Below are 15,973 nucleotides of genomic sequence, written 5' to 3'. Positions count from 1 at the left end.
TGCTCGTGGCAATCGGCAGGCAAATGAGTGAGGGTCTTCAGACGGCCTCTTATAGGCCTCCTCTTCATCTTTTTCATCTATGTCCATGTCCTCGGTGTAGTCTTCCATGTCAACGTCCATCTCCTCTTCCACATCCACATCCACCTCCATCTCTTCCTCTCCAGTCTGCTCTCCATCCACCTCCATCTCCTCCTCCATATCAATTTCTGTGTCCACCTCCATCTCTTCCTCTCCTGTCTTTTCTCCCTCCACTTCCATCTTCTCCTCTCTATCAGTTTGTGTGTCCACCTCCATCTTGTCCTCTCTGCCTGCCACAGCCTGCAGAGGTAGCAAAACCTCAGAGTGGGGTCCCTGTCCCACCCCATCCGCCCAGAACTCCAGCCCACCTGGGCAGCTGGGGGGATCCACCTCCATGGAATGGCACCGTACCTTCCTCAGCACAAATGTCAGCATCCTGCAGGGATGGATGGCACAATCCAGGCCTTAGGCAGCTTTGGAGACTGAAGAGATGAGCTATCTGGGCAGGAACAAGAAGGGTGACAGGAGCAGCAGGAGCAGCGTGCAGCGTGTGCTGAGCCCAGGGCCAGCGGTTGTGTTGTGCTGCTTGCTGGCTGCTGGCAGTTCCAGATGGGACATGGATTGTGACATGACCATTGAGCTAGAGAGCCTTTGGTTCCATGCTTAGCAACGTTCCCCCAGAGCATGGTGCTCAGAGCCCTGTTCCCAAGGATGGGGCATCCACAGCCTGGGCCAGCGCCTCAGCAGCCTCAGTGGCAAAGAGCAGCTTCCTTAGATCCAGCTTCAATCTGCCTCCTGCAGCTGAAAGCCGTCCCCCCTTGTCCTGGTGCCACAGGCCCTGTGCAACACTCTGTCCCAGTCTTTCTTGTGGCACCCTTGCAGTGCTGCAGAGCTGCAGTGAGGCCTCCCCAGGGTCTCCTCTTTCCAGGCTGAGCATCCCCAGCGCCACGTGGACAGCAGGCAGTGTGATCAGGGGGAGTCCAGGCTGGAGTCAAATGGCATCAGGAACTGAGAGATGGAAGCTTTAGGCCCAGCTTTGCCTGTCAATGTAGAATATTAATAACAGTGGAGGTCAAAACAGTGGGACACTGGTTCTGCTCTAATTGGTGAATATAGTCTCTGTTTTTTTCTTTTTTTCTCTCATGCAGTTGCAGTTTTGGCTGTTTGAAAGGAAGCTTGGCACAATATCCATTGTCTTCTCCATTTGTGAAACACCGAGCAGAGTCTGGGCAGACTGATGTTGCAGAGCAAAACCTGCCTAAGTACTGGTGATCCGGAGCCTGGAGGTTTCCATTAAACCCAGCCAAAAGTAATTTCTGGAAAGTCAAGCCTGGTGTACATTCTCTTGACTTTGGTTTTGCCAACTTCACCTGAGTCTTATGAAAAAGCAAACAAAAAACTCAAACCAAAACAGACAAAACCCAGAAACAAACAAACCCACGCAAACCAATCAAACAAATAGATTTAAAAAATCCAAATAAAACCAAAGGGAATGAGGTATTAGTATTAGTTTTGAGTTCATCACAGCAGGCAAGTGGCTGCTTTCCACGGGATCACCGTAAAAAGCCACAGATAACAGCAGCTCCAAAATACACCCAACAGGAGAACCATAAAAGTGGTACATAGCAACTCTGGGGGAAGCTCCCCATGAAGGTGAGGGATGAGCACACAGTGGTACAGCTCCAGCCTTCCCCAGCCTCCAGGCTGCTCTTTGCTCCTGATGTAAGAGCCGTGCAGGACTGTGGCCCCTCTCAGTGCATTCTAAATCATTCCCACAGCTCTCACTTGAGCCACTGGCATGTCCAGAGCGAGATGCAGGAACAATCCTACTGCCTGCTGAGCCTCTCTGGGAGATCCTGAGCATCTTCCTGCCTAGAGCCACAAAAGAGCTCAGGCTCTCCCTGAACTGGGTTTTCAGGGGACGTTTCCATGTCCCTGCGAGATGTGTTCATCGTTCATCAGGCTGTGCCCAGCCTGGATCAGGACAGCTTGGATGCCACATGGGATCCATCCTTTGCCCTGCCATGTGATCCTCCATGCAGTGGGGATAAAAAGCCGAGCACTGGGGAATCCCAGGTGCTGCAGCAGTGATATTTTTGGGAGAAAGACGGAGCTGTGCATGGCCAGCTTGAAGTCTGCACTGGTGTGAGCACCAGGCCTGCCATGCTGAGCCCAGGGCCACAAGCAGTGCTCACCCGGGCTGGGACATTGAGTCCCAGCATGGGATCCCGTGGGACAGGCATGCTGGGATTTGCCCCTGCAGCTACCCAGTGTGTCCAGAGAGACTGCAAGGAGACAGTGACCTCTGTCAGCGGGACCCTCTGAGTGGGACAACCACTCCTGGGGTGGCTGTGCCAGCTCCTCCATGAACCTCCAGCCCTGGGAACCTGGAGCAAGTAGAAACCGCAACTTGGCCAATACAGCCTGTGCCTGAAGCAAATGGAAAGAGAACTGGGGTGGGAAAAATCACGGTTGTTTATTTACAGAAGAACAGCAATGAAAACACAGAACACATCTAGATTTGTAAGAATATTTGTAATAACAACAGTTTATAGAAGGTATATACCTAAGAACATATCTAACAACAATATCTGAAATGTATTTACAGAAGACAAAACAAAGCCCTAAAACCTATATCCTAAAGTCAACAACAAACTGTAAAAACTATGTACAAAAGGGTGGCATCTCTGTCCGGTATCTCCATCAGTCAGGAAGAAAAGCAGGTGCCATGGTCACTGCAGTCAGGCACAGAGGGCTCTTCCGTGTGTCCCCAGGCTGGCACAGTGGGACTCTGCTGCCAGAGCTGAGGCTGGCTGGGTCTGGGGGCTGGGCCCCAGGCACTGGCATGGGGCTTGTGTGGCCCAAAGCAAGCACAGGACAGGCTGGGCATGGCCACCAGAATCCAATGCACTGGGTACCACGGGCCTGAGCAGAGACCACCCAGCCCAGCCCCGCCCCAGCCTGGCTGCAGGGAACCCACTCTGCCTGTGGGGACCACATGCCTCTCCTGCTGCTGGCATCGGTCTTCATCCCAGGACCACGGCCTCCTCTTCATCTTTTTCATCTATGTCCATGTCCTCGGTGTACTCTTCCATGTCCAAGTCCATCTCCTCTTCCACATCCACATCCACCTCCATCTCTTCCTCTCCAGTCTGCTCTCCATTCACCTCCATCTCCTCCTCCGTATCAATTGGGGTGTCCACCTCCATCTCTTCCTCTCCTGTCTTTTCTCCCTCCACTTCCATCTTTTCCTCTTTATCAGCCTGTGTGTCCACCTCCATCTTGTCCTCTCTGCCTGCCACAGCCTGCAGAGGTAGCAAAACCTCAGAGTGGGGTCCCTGTCCCACCCCATCCGCCGAGAACTCCAGCCCACCCGGGCAGCTGGGGGGATCCACCTCCATGGAATGGCACCGTACCTTCCTCAGGACAAATGCCAGCATCCTGCAGGGATGGATGGCACAATCCAGGCCTTAGGCAGCTTTGGAGACTGAAGAGATGAGCTATCTGGGCAGGAACAAGAAGGGTGACAGGAGCAGCAGGAGCAGCGTGCAGCGTGTGCTGAGCCCAGGGCCAGCGGTTGTGTTGTGCTGCTTGCTGGGTGCTGGCAGTTCCAGATGGGACATGGATTGTGACATGACCATTGAGCTAGAGAGCCTTTGGTTCCATGCTTAGCAACGTTCCCCCAGAGCATGGTGCTCAGAGCCCTGTTCCCAAGGATGGGGCATCCACAGCCTGGGCCAGCGCCTCAGCACCCTCAGTGGCAAAGAGCAGCTTCCTCAGATCCAACTTCAATCAGCCTCCTGCAGCTGAAAGCCGTCCCCCCTTGTCCTGGTGCCACAGGCCCTGTGGAACACTCTGTCCCAGTCTTTCTTGTGGCACCCTTGCAGTGCTGCAGAGCTGCAGTGAGGCCTCCCCAGGGTCTCCTCTTTCCAGGCTGAGCATCCCCAGCGCCACATGGACAGCAGGCAGTGTGATCGGGGGGAGTCCAGGCTGGAGTCAAATGGCATCAGGAACGGAGAGATGGAAGCTTTAGGCCCAGCTTTGCCTCTCAATGTACAAAATTAATAACAGTGGAGGGCAAGATGGTGGGACACTGGTTCTGCTCTAATTGGTGAATATAGTCTCTGGTTTTTTCTTTTTTTCTGTCATGCTGATGCAGGTTTGGCTGTTTGAAAGGAAGCTTGGCACAATATCCACTGTCTTCTCCATTTGTGAGACACCGAGCAGAGTCTGGGCAAGCTGATGTTGCAGAGCAAAACCTGCAAATGTACTGGTGATCCTGAGCCTGGAGGATTCAATTAAACCCAGCCAAAAGTAATTTCTAGAAAGTCAAGCCTGGTGTACATTTTCTTGAGTTTGGCTATGCCAACTTCACCTGAGTCTTATGAAAAAGCAAACAGAAAACTCAAACCAAAACAGACAAAACCCAGAAGCAAACAAACCCACGCAAACCAATCAAACACAGAGACTAAAATAGCCCAGATGAAACCAAAGGGAATGAGGTATTAGTATTAGTTTTGAGTTCATCACAGCAGGCAAGTGGCTGCTTTCCACGGGATCACCATAAAAAACCACAGATAACAGCTGCTCCAAAATACACCCAACAGGAGAACCATAAAAGTCATACTTAGCAACTCTGGGGGCAGCTCCCCATGAAGGTGAGGGATGAGCACACAGTGGTACAGCTCCAGCCTTCCCCAGCCTCCAGGCTGCTCTTTGCTCCTGATGTAAGAGCCGTGCAGGACTGTGGCCCCTCTCAGTGCATTCTAAATCATTCCCACAGCTCTCACTTGAGCCCCTGGCATTTCCAGAGCGAGATGCAGGAACAATCCTACTGCCTGCTGAGCCTCTCTGGGAGATCCTCAGCATCTTCCTGCCTAGAGCCACAAAAGAGCTCAGGCTCTCCCTGAACTGGGTTCTCAGGGGGGGTTTCCATATCCCTGCGAGATGTGTTCATCGTTCATCAGGCTGTGCCCAGCCTGGATCAGGGCAGGCTGGATGCCACATGGGATCCATCCTTTGCCCTGCCATGTGATCCTCCATGCAGTGGGGATAAAAAGCCAAGCACTGGGGAACCGCAGGTGCTGCAGCAGTGATCTTTTTGGGAGAAACACGGAGCTGTGCATGGCCAGCTTGAAGTCTGCACCGGTGTGAGCCCCAGGCTGGCTGTGCCATTCCTGAAAATTCTGGCTGGCCTTGGCCTAGTCAGGCTCTCACCTGCCTTCCAAACACTGGGTCTCTGTGCTTTCCTTCCCATGGAAAAGAACTGTCCTTCTCCTGCAGGTGCCAATGTTGATATTGGGATTTCACCTCCAATGTTGACTGTTGTGACAGACTGGAGGTGATTGCTGGCTGGAAACATTTCATGTGTGAGGAGGAAGGGACAGGTCCAGCCCTGCCCTGCCCTGGAACCCCAGCACTGCCCTGCCCTGGAACCCCAATCCCCCCAGAGCCTCTATCCCAGCCCAACAGTGTCTGACAGTCCCTGGCAGAGCACAGGCAATGCTCCACAGCCACCTCTGGAGCCCCAGCCCAGCTCCTGAGTGACCAAATGACCCCAAGTCCCACCTGGGGGAAGGGCCCCGGAAGACCAAGGGGTATTTAAGGCTGACCAGAAGGCAAGTACACATCTTGGCTCTACCTCCTCTTGGAATTTCCATCTGAACATTGCTGGAATCCAGGAGTTGGCAGCTGTATGTGAGCTTCTCTGTATCTATTTTGTCTTTCTGTCTCTGTGTCTTCATCCTCTACTGCTCTCCTCTTGAACATTTTGATTAACTTAAAATAGAACAGGCTTTAAGTTGGTGAAGATTAATCAAGACCCTTTGTGGCTGACAATCCATCAGACTCTGTCCCTACCCCCACCCCACCATTTCCCCCATCCCAGCCCTGGCACTCAGAGCAGCCTTGTGCAAATCTGAGCTCCCTCCAGCCCAGGCTGCACCTGCAGGTTTCAGCTCCTGGGCTCCAACTCCCACCTGCTTTACTTGGAGAAGGAGCTGCCCCAGACACAGAGGGATGTTCATTTCTTGTCAGTCAACAAAGCTCCCTCAAATGCAAAAGTCATTCCCCTGCTGGATATTAAATCCACTTTGCACAGCAGACAGTCTCAGAGCAATGGAAAACACCTTCTGTGCCCAGCACAGATCCCAAGGTCCCCCCAAACCCTCCCTGCCCCAATTCTGCCCAGATTTGCTCTTTGCACACACGAGTCACAGGCTGAAGTCAGGAGCTCCCTCCATGCCCAGAGGGAGGAAATGAGGGAAATCGGATGAAGAGCTCTCCTGTGCAGAGCCAAGGTCCAAGTGCTCCTGCAGTGGGAACCACAACTCATCAGGTTTGTGTCCTTTGGGCTCAGGGATGGTGACACTCAGAGGCACAGAAAGGTTTCTTGCCAACAAACACAAGTAGCACATTTGAACAGTTTAATATCCATCACAGCTCTTCCCTCAGCTCTCGTGTTGTCCCAGCAGCATCTGGCATGTCCCCCAATCCTCAAGGGATTTCCATACAGGAACAGCTTCAGATAAAGACATAAGAAAAGGTAGTTCTTTGATAGATATAAGCACAATAAGTGAAGAGAGCCTGACAGAGGAATGGTTGAACGACAAGGGACATGATACTGTAAAATTAATCCAAATAGGGAGGGCTACGTGACTGCTGCAAAGTTCGCATGGCCCTGAAGAGTAGATGGTGTGCAGAAAGCAGGATATTGAAACTGCTTGGTATGTAGAAGTAGATAGAGAAGAACAAAGGGGTACTAAGCTGTTCTAACTGCAAGGCCAGCTGGACAGGCATGTATCGATCATAAAGATACTTTTAAGATAATAGTACAAGTCACATAGCAACCAATCATGAGCTTGGCTTTTGCAATATGTATGAGCTAATTAACGAACATATATAAACTGTGTAATCTGTCACAATAAACTGAGACTTGATGATCATGATATCATGAGTCTTGTCTCCCGCGGCATCCCTCGAACAAATAAGGATTTTGACTGATACAATATTTATATTAACTTCTGAAAGATTGGACAACTCCCTGAAGCTCAAAGCATGAAACCAGTCAGTTGAGAAGGACTTGAATGACCAGAAAGCATCTGGTGAAAGAAATCTGGGAGCAGCAGGAAGTACATAGATATAGCTGGCCTAGTGAAGAGATGTCCTTAGACATGGCCATTTCAACGGGAGAGCTGGAAACACCTGAAGGAAAAGGGAGAGCAAGGAATAAACAGAATATTGGCGACACAAGTGGAAGGCAATGTCAGTATTTCTCCTCCTGCCATTAGTACATGAAATTCCTGTTCCTGGACAGACAACTTTTGTCTTTCTTAAAAGTACTGAACTAACCCAGAAAATAAAAAATTTCCATCCATAGTATGAGAAGTACAAGTATTAAAACCTGAGCCCCCTTCCAGACAGACATCAGCTCTGTGCCCATGAACAGGCAGTGCCACTTGTGCCCTGAGGTGCCGAGCTGGGACTGGATCTCTCAGAGAGGAGCTGAGGGAGAGCAGAGCACCTTGCAAGCTGCAGGTCCCTGCCAGCCTCGCAGGGCTCCTGTGCCATCAGCATCTGCTCTGCTCCAGTCTGGAACAGGGCCCAGCACGGTGCCGGGACCATCAGAGAGCTGAGGTGTGTGCTGGAATTCCATGCCCTCCCCATGGCACAGCAGCCCTGCATTTCCTTGCTCCAGCCTTGGTCTCCAGCACAGCCATGGAGGCTCTTTGGGCTCCTGAGTGTTCCTGCAGCCCCAAGGGCAGCTGAGCTCTGCCTTGGGCACAGGCAGCCCTGGCCAGCGCAGGCCATGCTCAGCAATTCCTTGTCTGTGCCCGGCCTTGCTGCCAGCCCCGGCAGCGGCTGCGTGGCCCCTCGGTGGCCCTGTGCTGGCCCAGCCATGGTGCCACAGCCCCTGTGCAGCCCAGCCCAGGACAGGAGCATCGCGGCTGGGAACGGCCCCTGTGCCGTGGGGCCCTGGGCAGCCTTGGGGCTCTGTGCCCCATGGCCTCCCTGCTGGGCAGCCTCTGCCAGCTCCTGCCGAGCCCGTGGCACCTGTGGGGCTGCACAGACAGCCCTGCCCGGGCTCTGCCGGCCTCGGGGCCAGCAGAGAGGCGGCCAGGGCTGGCCATGGCCGGGAACAGGCCCTGAGCCCCGCAGGAGGATGGAGCTGGGCCACAGCCAAACTCAGCCCAGGGCAGAGCTGGGCTCAGCAGCCAGGGCTGCCCAGGGCTGGCACAGACAGAGGCTGGCGCTGACAAATGTCCTGGGCCCCTCCCTGCTCTGGCCATGCCCCAAGGGCACAGAGCAGCCTCCTCTCTCGGGCTCTTGCCTGTTTTCAATGCCTGCCCAGGCGCTGGCCCTGCCCCACAAGGCCTGGGCTGAGTCCTGCCCCTGCCCGCTCAGCCAGGCTGAGATGGACACTGATGGTTCCTGTGCCAGGCTCTCCCAGCCCAGCCCAGCTCCCTGCCAGCTCTGCCAGCTGCCCTGAGCTCTGGGCAGCACCAAGGGCCTCTCCCCAGCACAGCCCAGCCGGCTCTGGCCCCACAGCTCTGCTCAGCCCAGGCTGCTCTGGGCACTGCCCCACGGCCTCAGCCCCTGCCAAGGGCACAGCAGCAGCTGCAGCTCAGCCAGGACTCAGCCCCACCATGGGGGAAGGGGCTTGGCCAAGGCCAAAGGAGCTCCCTGGCTGCCCTGCTCCCCTCTGCCTGAGGTGCTGAGAGCTCTGCAGCCCCTCCTGCCATCCCATCTGCCCAGGCCAGCACAAGAGCCCCGGCCCTGGGGCCCTGCAGAGCTGCTCCTGCTCCAGGCCCAGGGCCCATCCCAAAGCTGGGGCAAGGAGAGGGACCCTGCGGGACATGAACAGAATTGGACTTCTTGGGAGAAACTGTGAGGGGGAGCTGGGACGGAGTGACCAACCCAGTGACCTCACACAGCCCTCCTGGTATGTCACACAGCCCCTGTGTGACATCACACAGACTGTCTGTGATGTCACAGCCCATTTTCTTACGTACACAAAGGCCTCTGATGTCATAGTCTGCCCTATGATATACAACCTCTGCCCTATGATATCACAGCCAGCTCTGTGATGTCACAGAGATAGTCTATAATGCTGTAGCTGCTCAATGGCCTCACATAATCCACTCTGTGATGTCACTCTGTGAACTCATGTTACCAGATGATAAATTTGTCTCCACCAGGTAAGCTGACACCTGGTGCTTGTTCTCCAAAACCCCAGGCCTATGGAAACCACACAATGCCCATTGTGGGACAAGGGGAACTGGAAGTTCACCAGCCTCAGTGTCCTGACAGCTCAGCCAGGCCCACGGGAACATTGGGGTCCACGACCATCAGAAACCACCAGAGAGACCCCCAGGACAGAAGAACACATGGGTAAAGGGGAGGGGAAATATGTTAATGATTCTGGGGCAATGATTATCAGATGTGTGTTTAGTCCAGCACAATCAATGAATATGTGTGAAAAATACAGAAAATGAACAGAAACTTTCCTGCACTCAGTATGCTCGGCTTTGGGAGGAGCTATCCCCCGTGCATCCAGCTGAATAAAGAATGCTGCTTCTTAATGCTGCACTGGTGTTAAGGAGTTTTCTGTTTTACCGAATGTTTGGTAACACTCCACTCCCAAGGAAAGCTCTGTCTGCTGCTGCTCACAAACAGAGAAGGGCTGGTGGCAGATGTGGGGGTCGGAGGCTGCCTGGGGCACAGGGACCATGAAATAATCAAGTTTTCAATGATCTGTGACAGAAGGAGGGGAAGCAACAAAACTTCCACACTGGAATTAGGAAGGGAAGACTTTGGCCTATTTAGGATGCTGATTTGAGGAGTACAAAATCAGGGAGTGATTTTTTTATGGGTAACAGCCCTTAAAAACAAAGGGGTCCAGGGAGGATGAACACATTTCAAGAAAGTAATCATAAGGGGGAAGGAGCGGCCTGTCCTAGTGTGTCAAAAAATGAGGTGGTGAGGAAAATGACTGTTCTGACTGTCCGTGGAGGTTTTGTGGGATCTCAAGGGAAAAAAAGGACTGACAATTCAGGAAGTGTTTAAAGATGTCAACAGGTTATAAAGAAAGAAAAGTTGAGAGGTGAAAACTCAATTAGTGTTTAAACTGGCAAATTCTCTGAAAAATAACATAAAATGTTTCTATAAATAAATTGTTAGCAAAATGTGGGATAAGGAGAACCTCTACTTTATATTGGATACAGTGGGGAATATAGTAACTATAAAGATGAGGAAAAGGCTGAGCTAGTTAACATCTACTTTGTCTCAGTTTTCAATATTAAGACAGATTGTCCTCAGCACAAAAGTTCTCCTGAGCTGGTAGATGGGCACAGGGAACAGAATAGGCCCCTTGAATCCAGGAGGAAGCAGATGGTGACCTCCTGAGCCACTCAGATGCTCACAGATGTATGGGATCAGATGGGATCCATCCTAGGGGGATGAGGGAGCTGGTGGATGAGCTCCGCAAGCAGCTCCCCATCATTTACCATCAGTCCTGACTCACCAGGAAGGTCCCAGAGCACTGGAGGTGCCAGTGTGAGCCCATCCCCAAGAACGGCTGGAAGGAAGATCTGGAGAGCTCCAGGCCTGTCAGCCTGACCTCGGTGCCCGGCAAGGTTATGGAACAGATCACCTTGAGAGCCACCACAGGGCACCCACAGGATGGCCGAGGGGTCAGAGCCAGCCAGTGTGGATTTAAGAGGGGCAGGTCCTGCCTGAGCAACCTGATCTCCTTTTATAACCAGGTGACCCACCTGTGGGTGTGGGAAAGCCTGTGGATGTGTCCATGTGGACTTCAGCAAAGCCTTGGACATTGTCTCTGACAGCATTCCCTGGAAAAGCTGCAGCCCACGGCTGGGGCAGGTTCTCTCCTGGCTGGGAGATGGAAGAGCTGGCTGGAGGCTGGGCCCAGAGAGGAGTGGGGATGGTGCTGCACCCAGCTGGTGTCCAGTCCCTGGTGCTGTCCCCAGGGATCTGTGTTGGGCCCAGTCCTGTTTAACATCTTCACCGATGATCTGGGTGAGGGGATCGAGCCCACCATCCCCAGATTTGCAGGTGACACCAAGCTGGGTGTGAGTGTGGATCTGCTGGAGGGCAGGACAAGAAGACACAGCCTTAAGCTGCACCAGGGGAGGTTTGGGCTGGACAAGAGGAAGAAGTTCTTCACAGAAAGGGTGAGTGGGCATTGGAATGGGCAAGCCAGGAGGGAGGTGGCAGAGTCACTGTCCCTCTCCAGTGGCACTCAGTGGCATGGTCTGGGTGACAAGGCGGTATTAGGGCATTGGTTGGATTTGATGATCCCAAATGTCTTTTCCAGCCTCTTTGATTCTGTCATTCTGTGATGATTGGGACACTCTGGAGCCATTGTGACCCTGCAGGGCCTCGTGGAACTAAGAGGACCATGGTGACCCTGTGCAGCCCCATAGAACCAGGGCTCCATTGTGGTGCTCTGGGGCCCAATGGAACCAGGGAGTCCCTGTGACACTGGGTCCTGGTGGAACCACAGAGGCCATGGTGACACTGCGGGGCCTCGTGTGACCGAGGGGTTTCACCACTGTGACACTGCCAAACCAAGGAGAGCATTGGGAGAGTCCAGGGCCCAGTGGAACCAAGGGGCCCTTCTGACACTGCGAGGCCTCATGGAACCAAGGGGACATTGTGACACTGCAGGACCTTGTGTAACCAAGGGGCCACTGTGACATTCTGGGGCCTCAAGGAATCTGGAAGGCCCTTGTGACACTGTGTGGGCTCATGAAAACAAGGAGTCCATTGTGACACTGAGGGGACTTGTGGAACCACAGAGCATTGTGACAGTGTGGGACCTCATGTGACCACCATGGGCCCTTTGTGACACCCTGGGGCCCCATGGAACCAAGGAGACCAGTGTGACAGTGCAGGGCCTGGGGTAACCAAAGGGACATTGTGACACTGAGGAGACCCTTGGAACCAAGGACATCTTTCTGGGAGTGCTGATCTGCTGGAGGGTAAGACGGCTCTGCACAGGGCCCTGGACAGGCTGGATCCAGGGCCCAAATCCAACAAGGTAAGGTTTAACAAGTCCAAGTGCCGGGTCCTGCACTTTGGCCACAACAACCCCTGCAGTGCTACAGGCTGGGGACAGAGTGGCTGGACAGCAGCCAGGCAGAAAGGGACCTGCAGGGACTGATGGACATCAGGCTGGACATGAGCCAGCAGTGTGCCCAGGTGGCCAAGAAGGCCAATGGCTCCTGGCCTGGATCAGGGATGGTGTGGCCAGCCGGAGAGGAGCTGCTGTGCCAGCTCTGATCTGCCCCAGCTCTGCACACAGACATTGCTGCTGCAGCTTCTGAGAAGGCAGCAAAAGGGTCTCTCTGGAGAAAAATCTTCTGGGAGATCCTTTAGTTCCTTGAAAGCCATCAAGAGTGCAGCCCCCCATTTACACAGTCTGTGGCCACAGGGAAGATGGAGTGAAACAAAATGAGACATGGCGCAAGGAATGGCTTTTCTTTGTGGACAAGATTAAAAAAGGAAAACAAAGAAAAAGAACCTCCACAATTAAACCAAAAAGAAATATCAAAATGATATGTATTACAGGTAATTTGCAGAAATTGGACAGCAGTTTAATGTCCCTGGAAGCATCCAGTCATCAGTTTCCTCATGGCAGCCTTGAGCTCCTGGTTCCTCAGGCTGTAGATAAGGGGGTTCAGGGCTGGAGGCACCACCAAGTACAGAACTGACAGGGACAGATCCAGGGATTGGGAGGAGATGGAGGGGGGCTTCAGGTAGGCAACTGTGCCAGTGCTGATGAACAGAGAGACCACAGCCAGGTGAGGGAGGCAGGTGGAAAAAGCTTTGTGCCGTCCCTGCTCATTGGGGATCCTCAGCACAGCCCTGAAGATCTGCACATAGGAGAAAACAATGAACATGAAACAGCCAAAATATAGAATAGCATTTAGGACAATAAGCCCAACTTCCCTGAGTTTGGAGTGTGAGCAGGAGAGCTTGAGGATCTGTGGGATTTCACAGAAGAACTGGCCCAGGGCATTGCCATGGCACAGGGGCAGGGAAAATGTATTTCCCATGAGCATGAGAGCAATGAGAAAGGCACTGGCCCAGGCAGCTGCTGCCATGTGGGCACAAGCTCTGCTGCCCAGGAGGGTCCCATAGTGCAGGGGTTTGCAGATGGACACGTAGCGGTCGTAGCACATGATGGTCAGCAGGGAAAACTCTGCTGAGATGAAGAACAGAAGGAAAAAGAGCTGTGCAGCACATCCTGTGTAGGAGATGTTCCTGGTGTTCCAGAGGGAATTGTGCATGGCTTTGGGGACAGTGGTGCAGATGGAGCCCAGGTCGCTGAGGGCCAGGTTGAGCAGGAAGAAGAACATGGGCGTGTGCAGGTGGTGGCCACAGGCTACGGCGCTGATGATGAGGCCGTTGCCCAGGAGGGCAGCCAGGGAGATGCCCAGGAAGAGGCAGAAGTGCAGGAGCTGCAGCTGCCGCGTGTCTGCCAGTGCCAGCAGGAGGAAGTGGCTGATGGAGCTGCTGTTGGACATTTGCTGTGGCTGCACATGGGCACCTGTTCATGGAGAAAGGACAGGGACAAGTCAGGAGAGGCTGCTTGGAGACAAACCTGGGCCATTCCCTGCAGCCTGTCCTGCTGGGACTCACCCACCCTTGTCCCTGCTCTGGGAAAACCTTCACCCAGGTCCCTGCCTGAGCTCCAGTTGTGCTGGCTGAGTGTGCCAGGAGCAGGCAGGGCTGTGCTTGGGGGATCTCGAGGAGCCATTCCTGCCCTGCTGCCCTGGGTTTGTGGCCATATGCCAGAGGGAAAAGGCTGGAAATTCAGGATTTGTCACAGAAATCACTCCTAATGCAGAAAAGCTTAGTACCATTTGCATGCACACTTCTAGGGGAAAAAGAAGGCAGGAGTTGGTTTAAGGAATTGTTATCCTACCCATAGATCATTTTTTTTCTCTGAGGTCAGAAATCCCCAGCATTCCTGCTACACTCAGAGTTTGCCACTGAGAGATGTGAGAGGCAAAGGATTCCCTGTGGCTGAGGGAAGGTGAGGGGCTGGATGGGCTTGTTCCCCCAGCACTGCTCTGTTCAGCCCCCTCTGCTTCCCTGAGCATCTCCCTGGGCCTGGACATCCCCTCCTGAGAGGTGCCTTGTCCCTGCCAGCGCTCACAGAGCCCATCCCACCCTGTGTGCCCTCGGCCCAGCCCTACAGAAACCTGCCTGTGTGCAGGGCCCTGGCTGGGGCAGGCTCTGTGTGCAGCTGGGCAAGGGCAGCTCAGGAGAGCCCTGCTGGGCCCTGCAGAGGTGATGCTGCTGCTGCCCAGGGCTGAGGAGTGGCTGAAGGCCCTTTGGGAGGCTCCCAGCAGAGACACTGACTACCCAAAGTCACAGTTCTGGAGTCTCTGGACATGTTAAAACATTCCTTTGATGATCCTGTGTGTCCCTTTCAACTCAGAATGTTCTGTCATTCTGGGACTACAATTCCTGTTCTGCTTCTCTCATCCCCCTGTTGTCTATAATTAAAGGAGAAAAAAAGCCCTTGCAACAGTGTTAGAACAGTAAAGTAAAAACCAGACCTTTATTGGAAGCTTCCCGGTTTCCCAGTAGGGATGAGGCACACCCAGCCCCTGATTTCAATAATTCATTAAGGTTGATTTATTACAATTTTTAACAAGGACATTCGAAAGGATATTTACTTGTCCCAGTTACACACCCCTGGCTCAGCACATTGGAGGAGGTCCAAGGGCTTTTTTCCCCCAGTTTTTGTTATCACTGCTGGCATACAAAAACCAAAATGTTCTTCTTGTAGGTGCTCATCCTGTTGAAAAGACTATATAATATTCAAAAATTTTTTTAAATTTTTTTAATTATTTTTCTAAATTCTAAGAGAAACCATAAGGAAATGTACTGAAGTTAATTAAATATTATAGATCTAGAGGTATATAATAACAGTTTAATAGTGTTCAGTAAGAGTTTAACATAGTTAATCAAGAGTTTAATAGTAATAATAAAGGATTATAGTTTTCTAAGTATATAAGTATAATCCTAGGCTTACCTTCTTTGGGAAGTGTCCTCCGGAGCTGTGCCCAGGCTGGTCTGGAGCTGGGAGCAGCCCTGCCCCAGCCAGCCCCTCTCAGCAGCAGCACCTGCCCTGCTCAGGGTGGCTCCTTCCCCCCACAGCTCCTGGCCAGCGCTGGGAGCAGCTCCAGGGCCGGCTGAGAGCTGTCCCTGGCAGGCAGCAGAGTCCCTGGCCCAGCACAGCGCCCTGGGCTGCAGGACCCTGCTCTGCAGGACAGCCCTGGGCACCCCTGGCTGCTCTGCACAGATGAGCAGAGAATGCACTCACAGGCTCTGTGGGCATTGGGATGTTCCAGCTTTAGGAGATCTCTCCAGGAGCTGCAGCTGCATTGTCCTGCAGCCAAAGGATCCTGTGCCAAGGGCTGGCAGTGATTCTGCCCCAGGCACTTCTCAGCCCCTTCCCAGCCCTGACTGATTGAAGCTCTCTGTGCCTCTGTGCTGTGCTCGGGCTGGCTGCAGGCAGTGCCCCAGCCCTGCTGGGCTGGAAGAAGAGCTGCTCAGCAAGAGAAATGTGCTTTTGAAGCTCTGCTTGGTTACCAGGATCACCCTCTGTGCCAGGAGCCCGGCCCAGCTCAGCAGCACAGACACAGCACAAGGATTTTAATGACCCTCTGGGGCTTTGTGCTCAGGCCCTGAACATCAGGCCCTGAGAGGGAGCTGCAGAAACCTCTCCAGAACTCCAAGTCAGAATCCAACTCCAAAGTTTCTTGGACTTTTAATGGGTCCCTCTGAGGGACACGACTGAGAAAGTGTCCCCAGACCCCAGGCAGAGCAGAGAACTGGAGGCACTGATGGCAGGAGGGGACAAAGAGAAGCCAAGTCTTGGTGCCCTGGGGCACAGCAGGGTCTGTGCCACCAAGGG

At 53.3% G+C, this 15,973-nt stretch overlaps 1 protein-coding gene across 1 annotated transcript; it reads right to left on the bottom strand.

Moving 5' to 3' along the window:
- Nucleotides 1-12,170: 12,170 nt before the first annotated feature.
- Nucleotides 12,171-13,568, bottom strand: LOC146764028 (olfactory receptor 14A16-like). The gene has a single exon (XM_085565692.1). It carries the CDS (start codon nucleotides 13,566-13,568, stop codon nucleotides 12,636-12,638), a length of 933 nt encoding a protein of 310 aa, XP_085421818.1. The 3' UTR covers nucleotides 12,171-12,635.
- Between the last annotated feature and the right edge of the window lie 2,405 nt (nucleotides 13,569-15,973).

This window comes from Lonchura striata, chromosome 36 (genome assembly GCF_050655825.1).
Source record: "Lonchura striata isolate lonStrDom1 chromosome 36, ASM5065582v1, whole genome shotgun sequence".
Taxonomy (NCBI): Eukaryota; Metazoa; Chordata; class Aves; order Passeriformes; family Estrildidae; genus Lonchura; species Lonchura striata.
The sequence above is the reverse complement of the archived record's forward strand: the minus strand, read 5'-3'. Positions and strand labels throughout refer to the sequence as shown.

Excerpts from the sequence above, each read along its gene's own strand:
- LOC146764028 (XM_085565692.1), bottom strand. The coding sequence starts at position 13,568 with ATGTCCAACAGCAGCTCCATCAGCCACTTCCTCCTGCTGGCACTGGCA.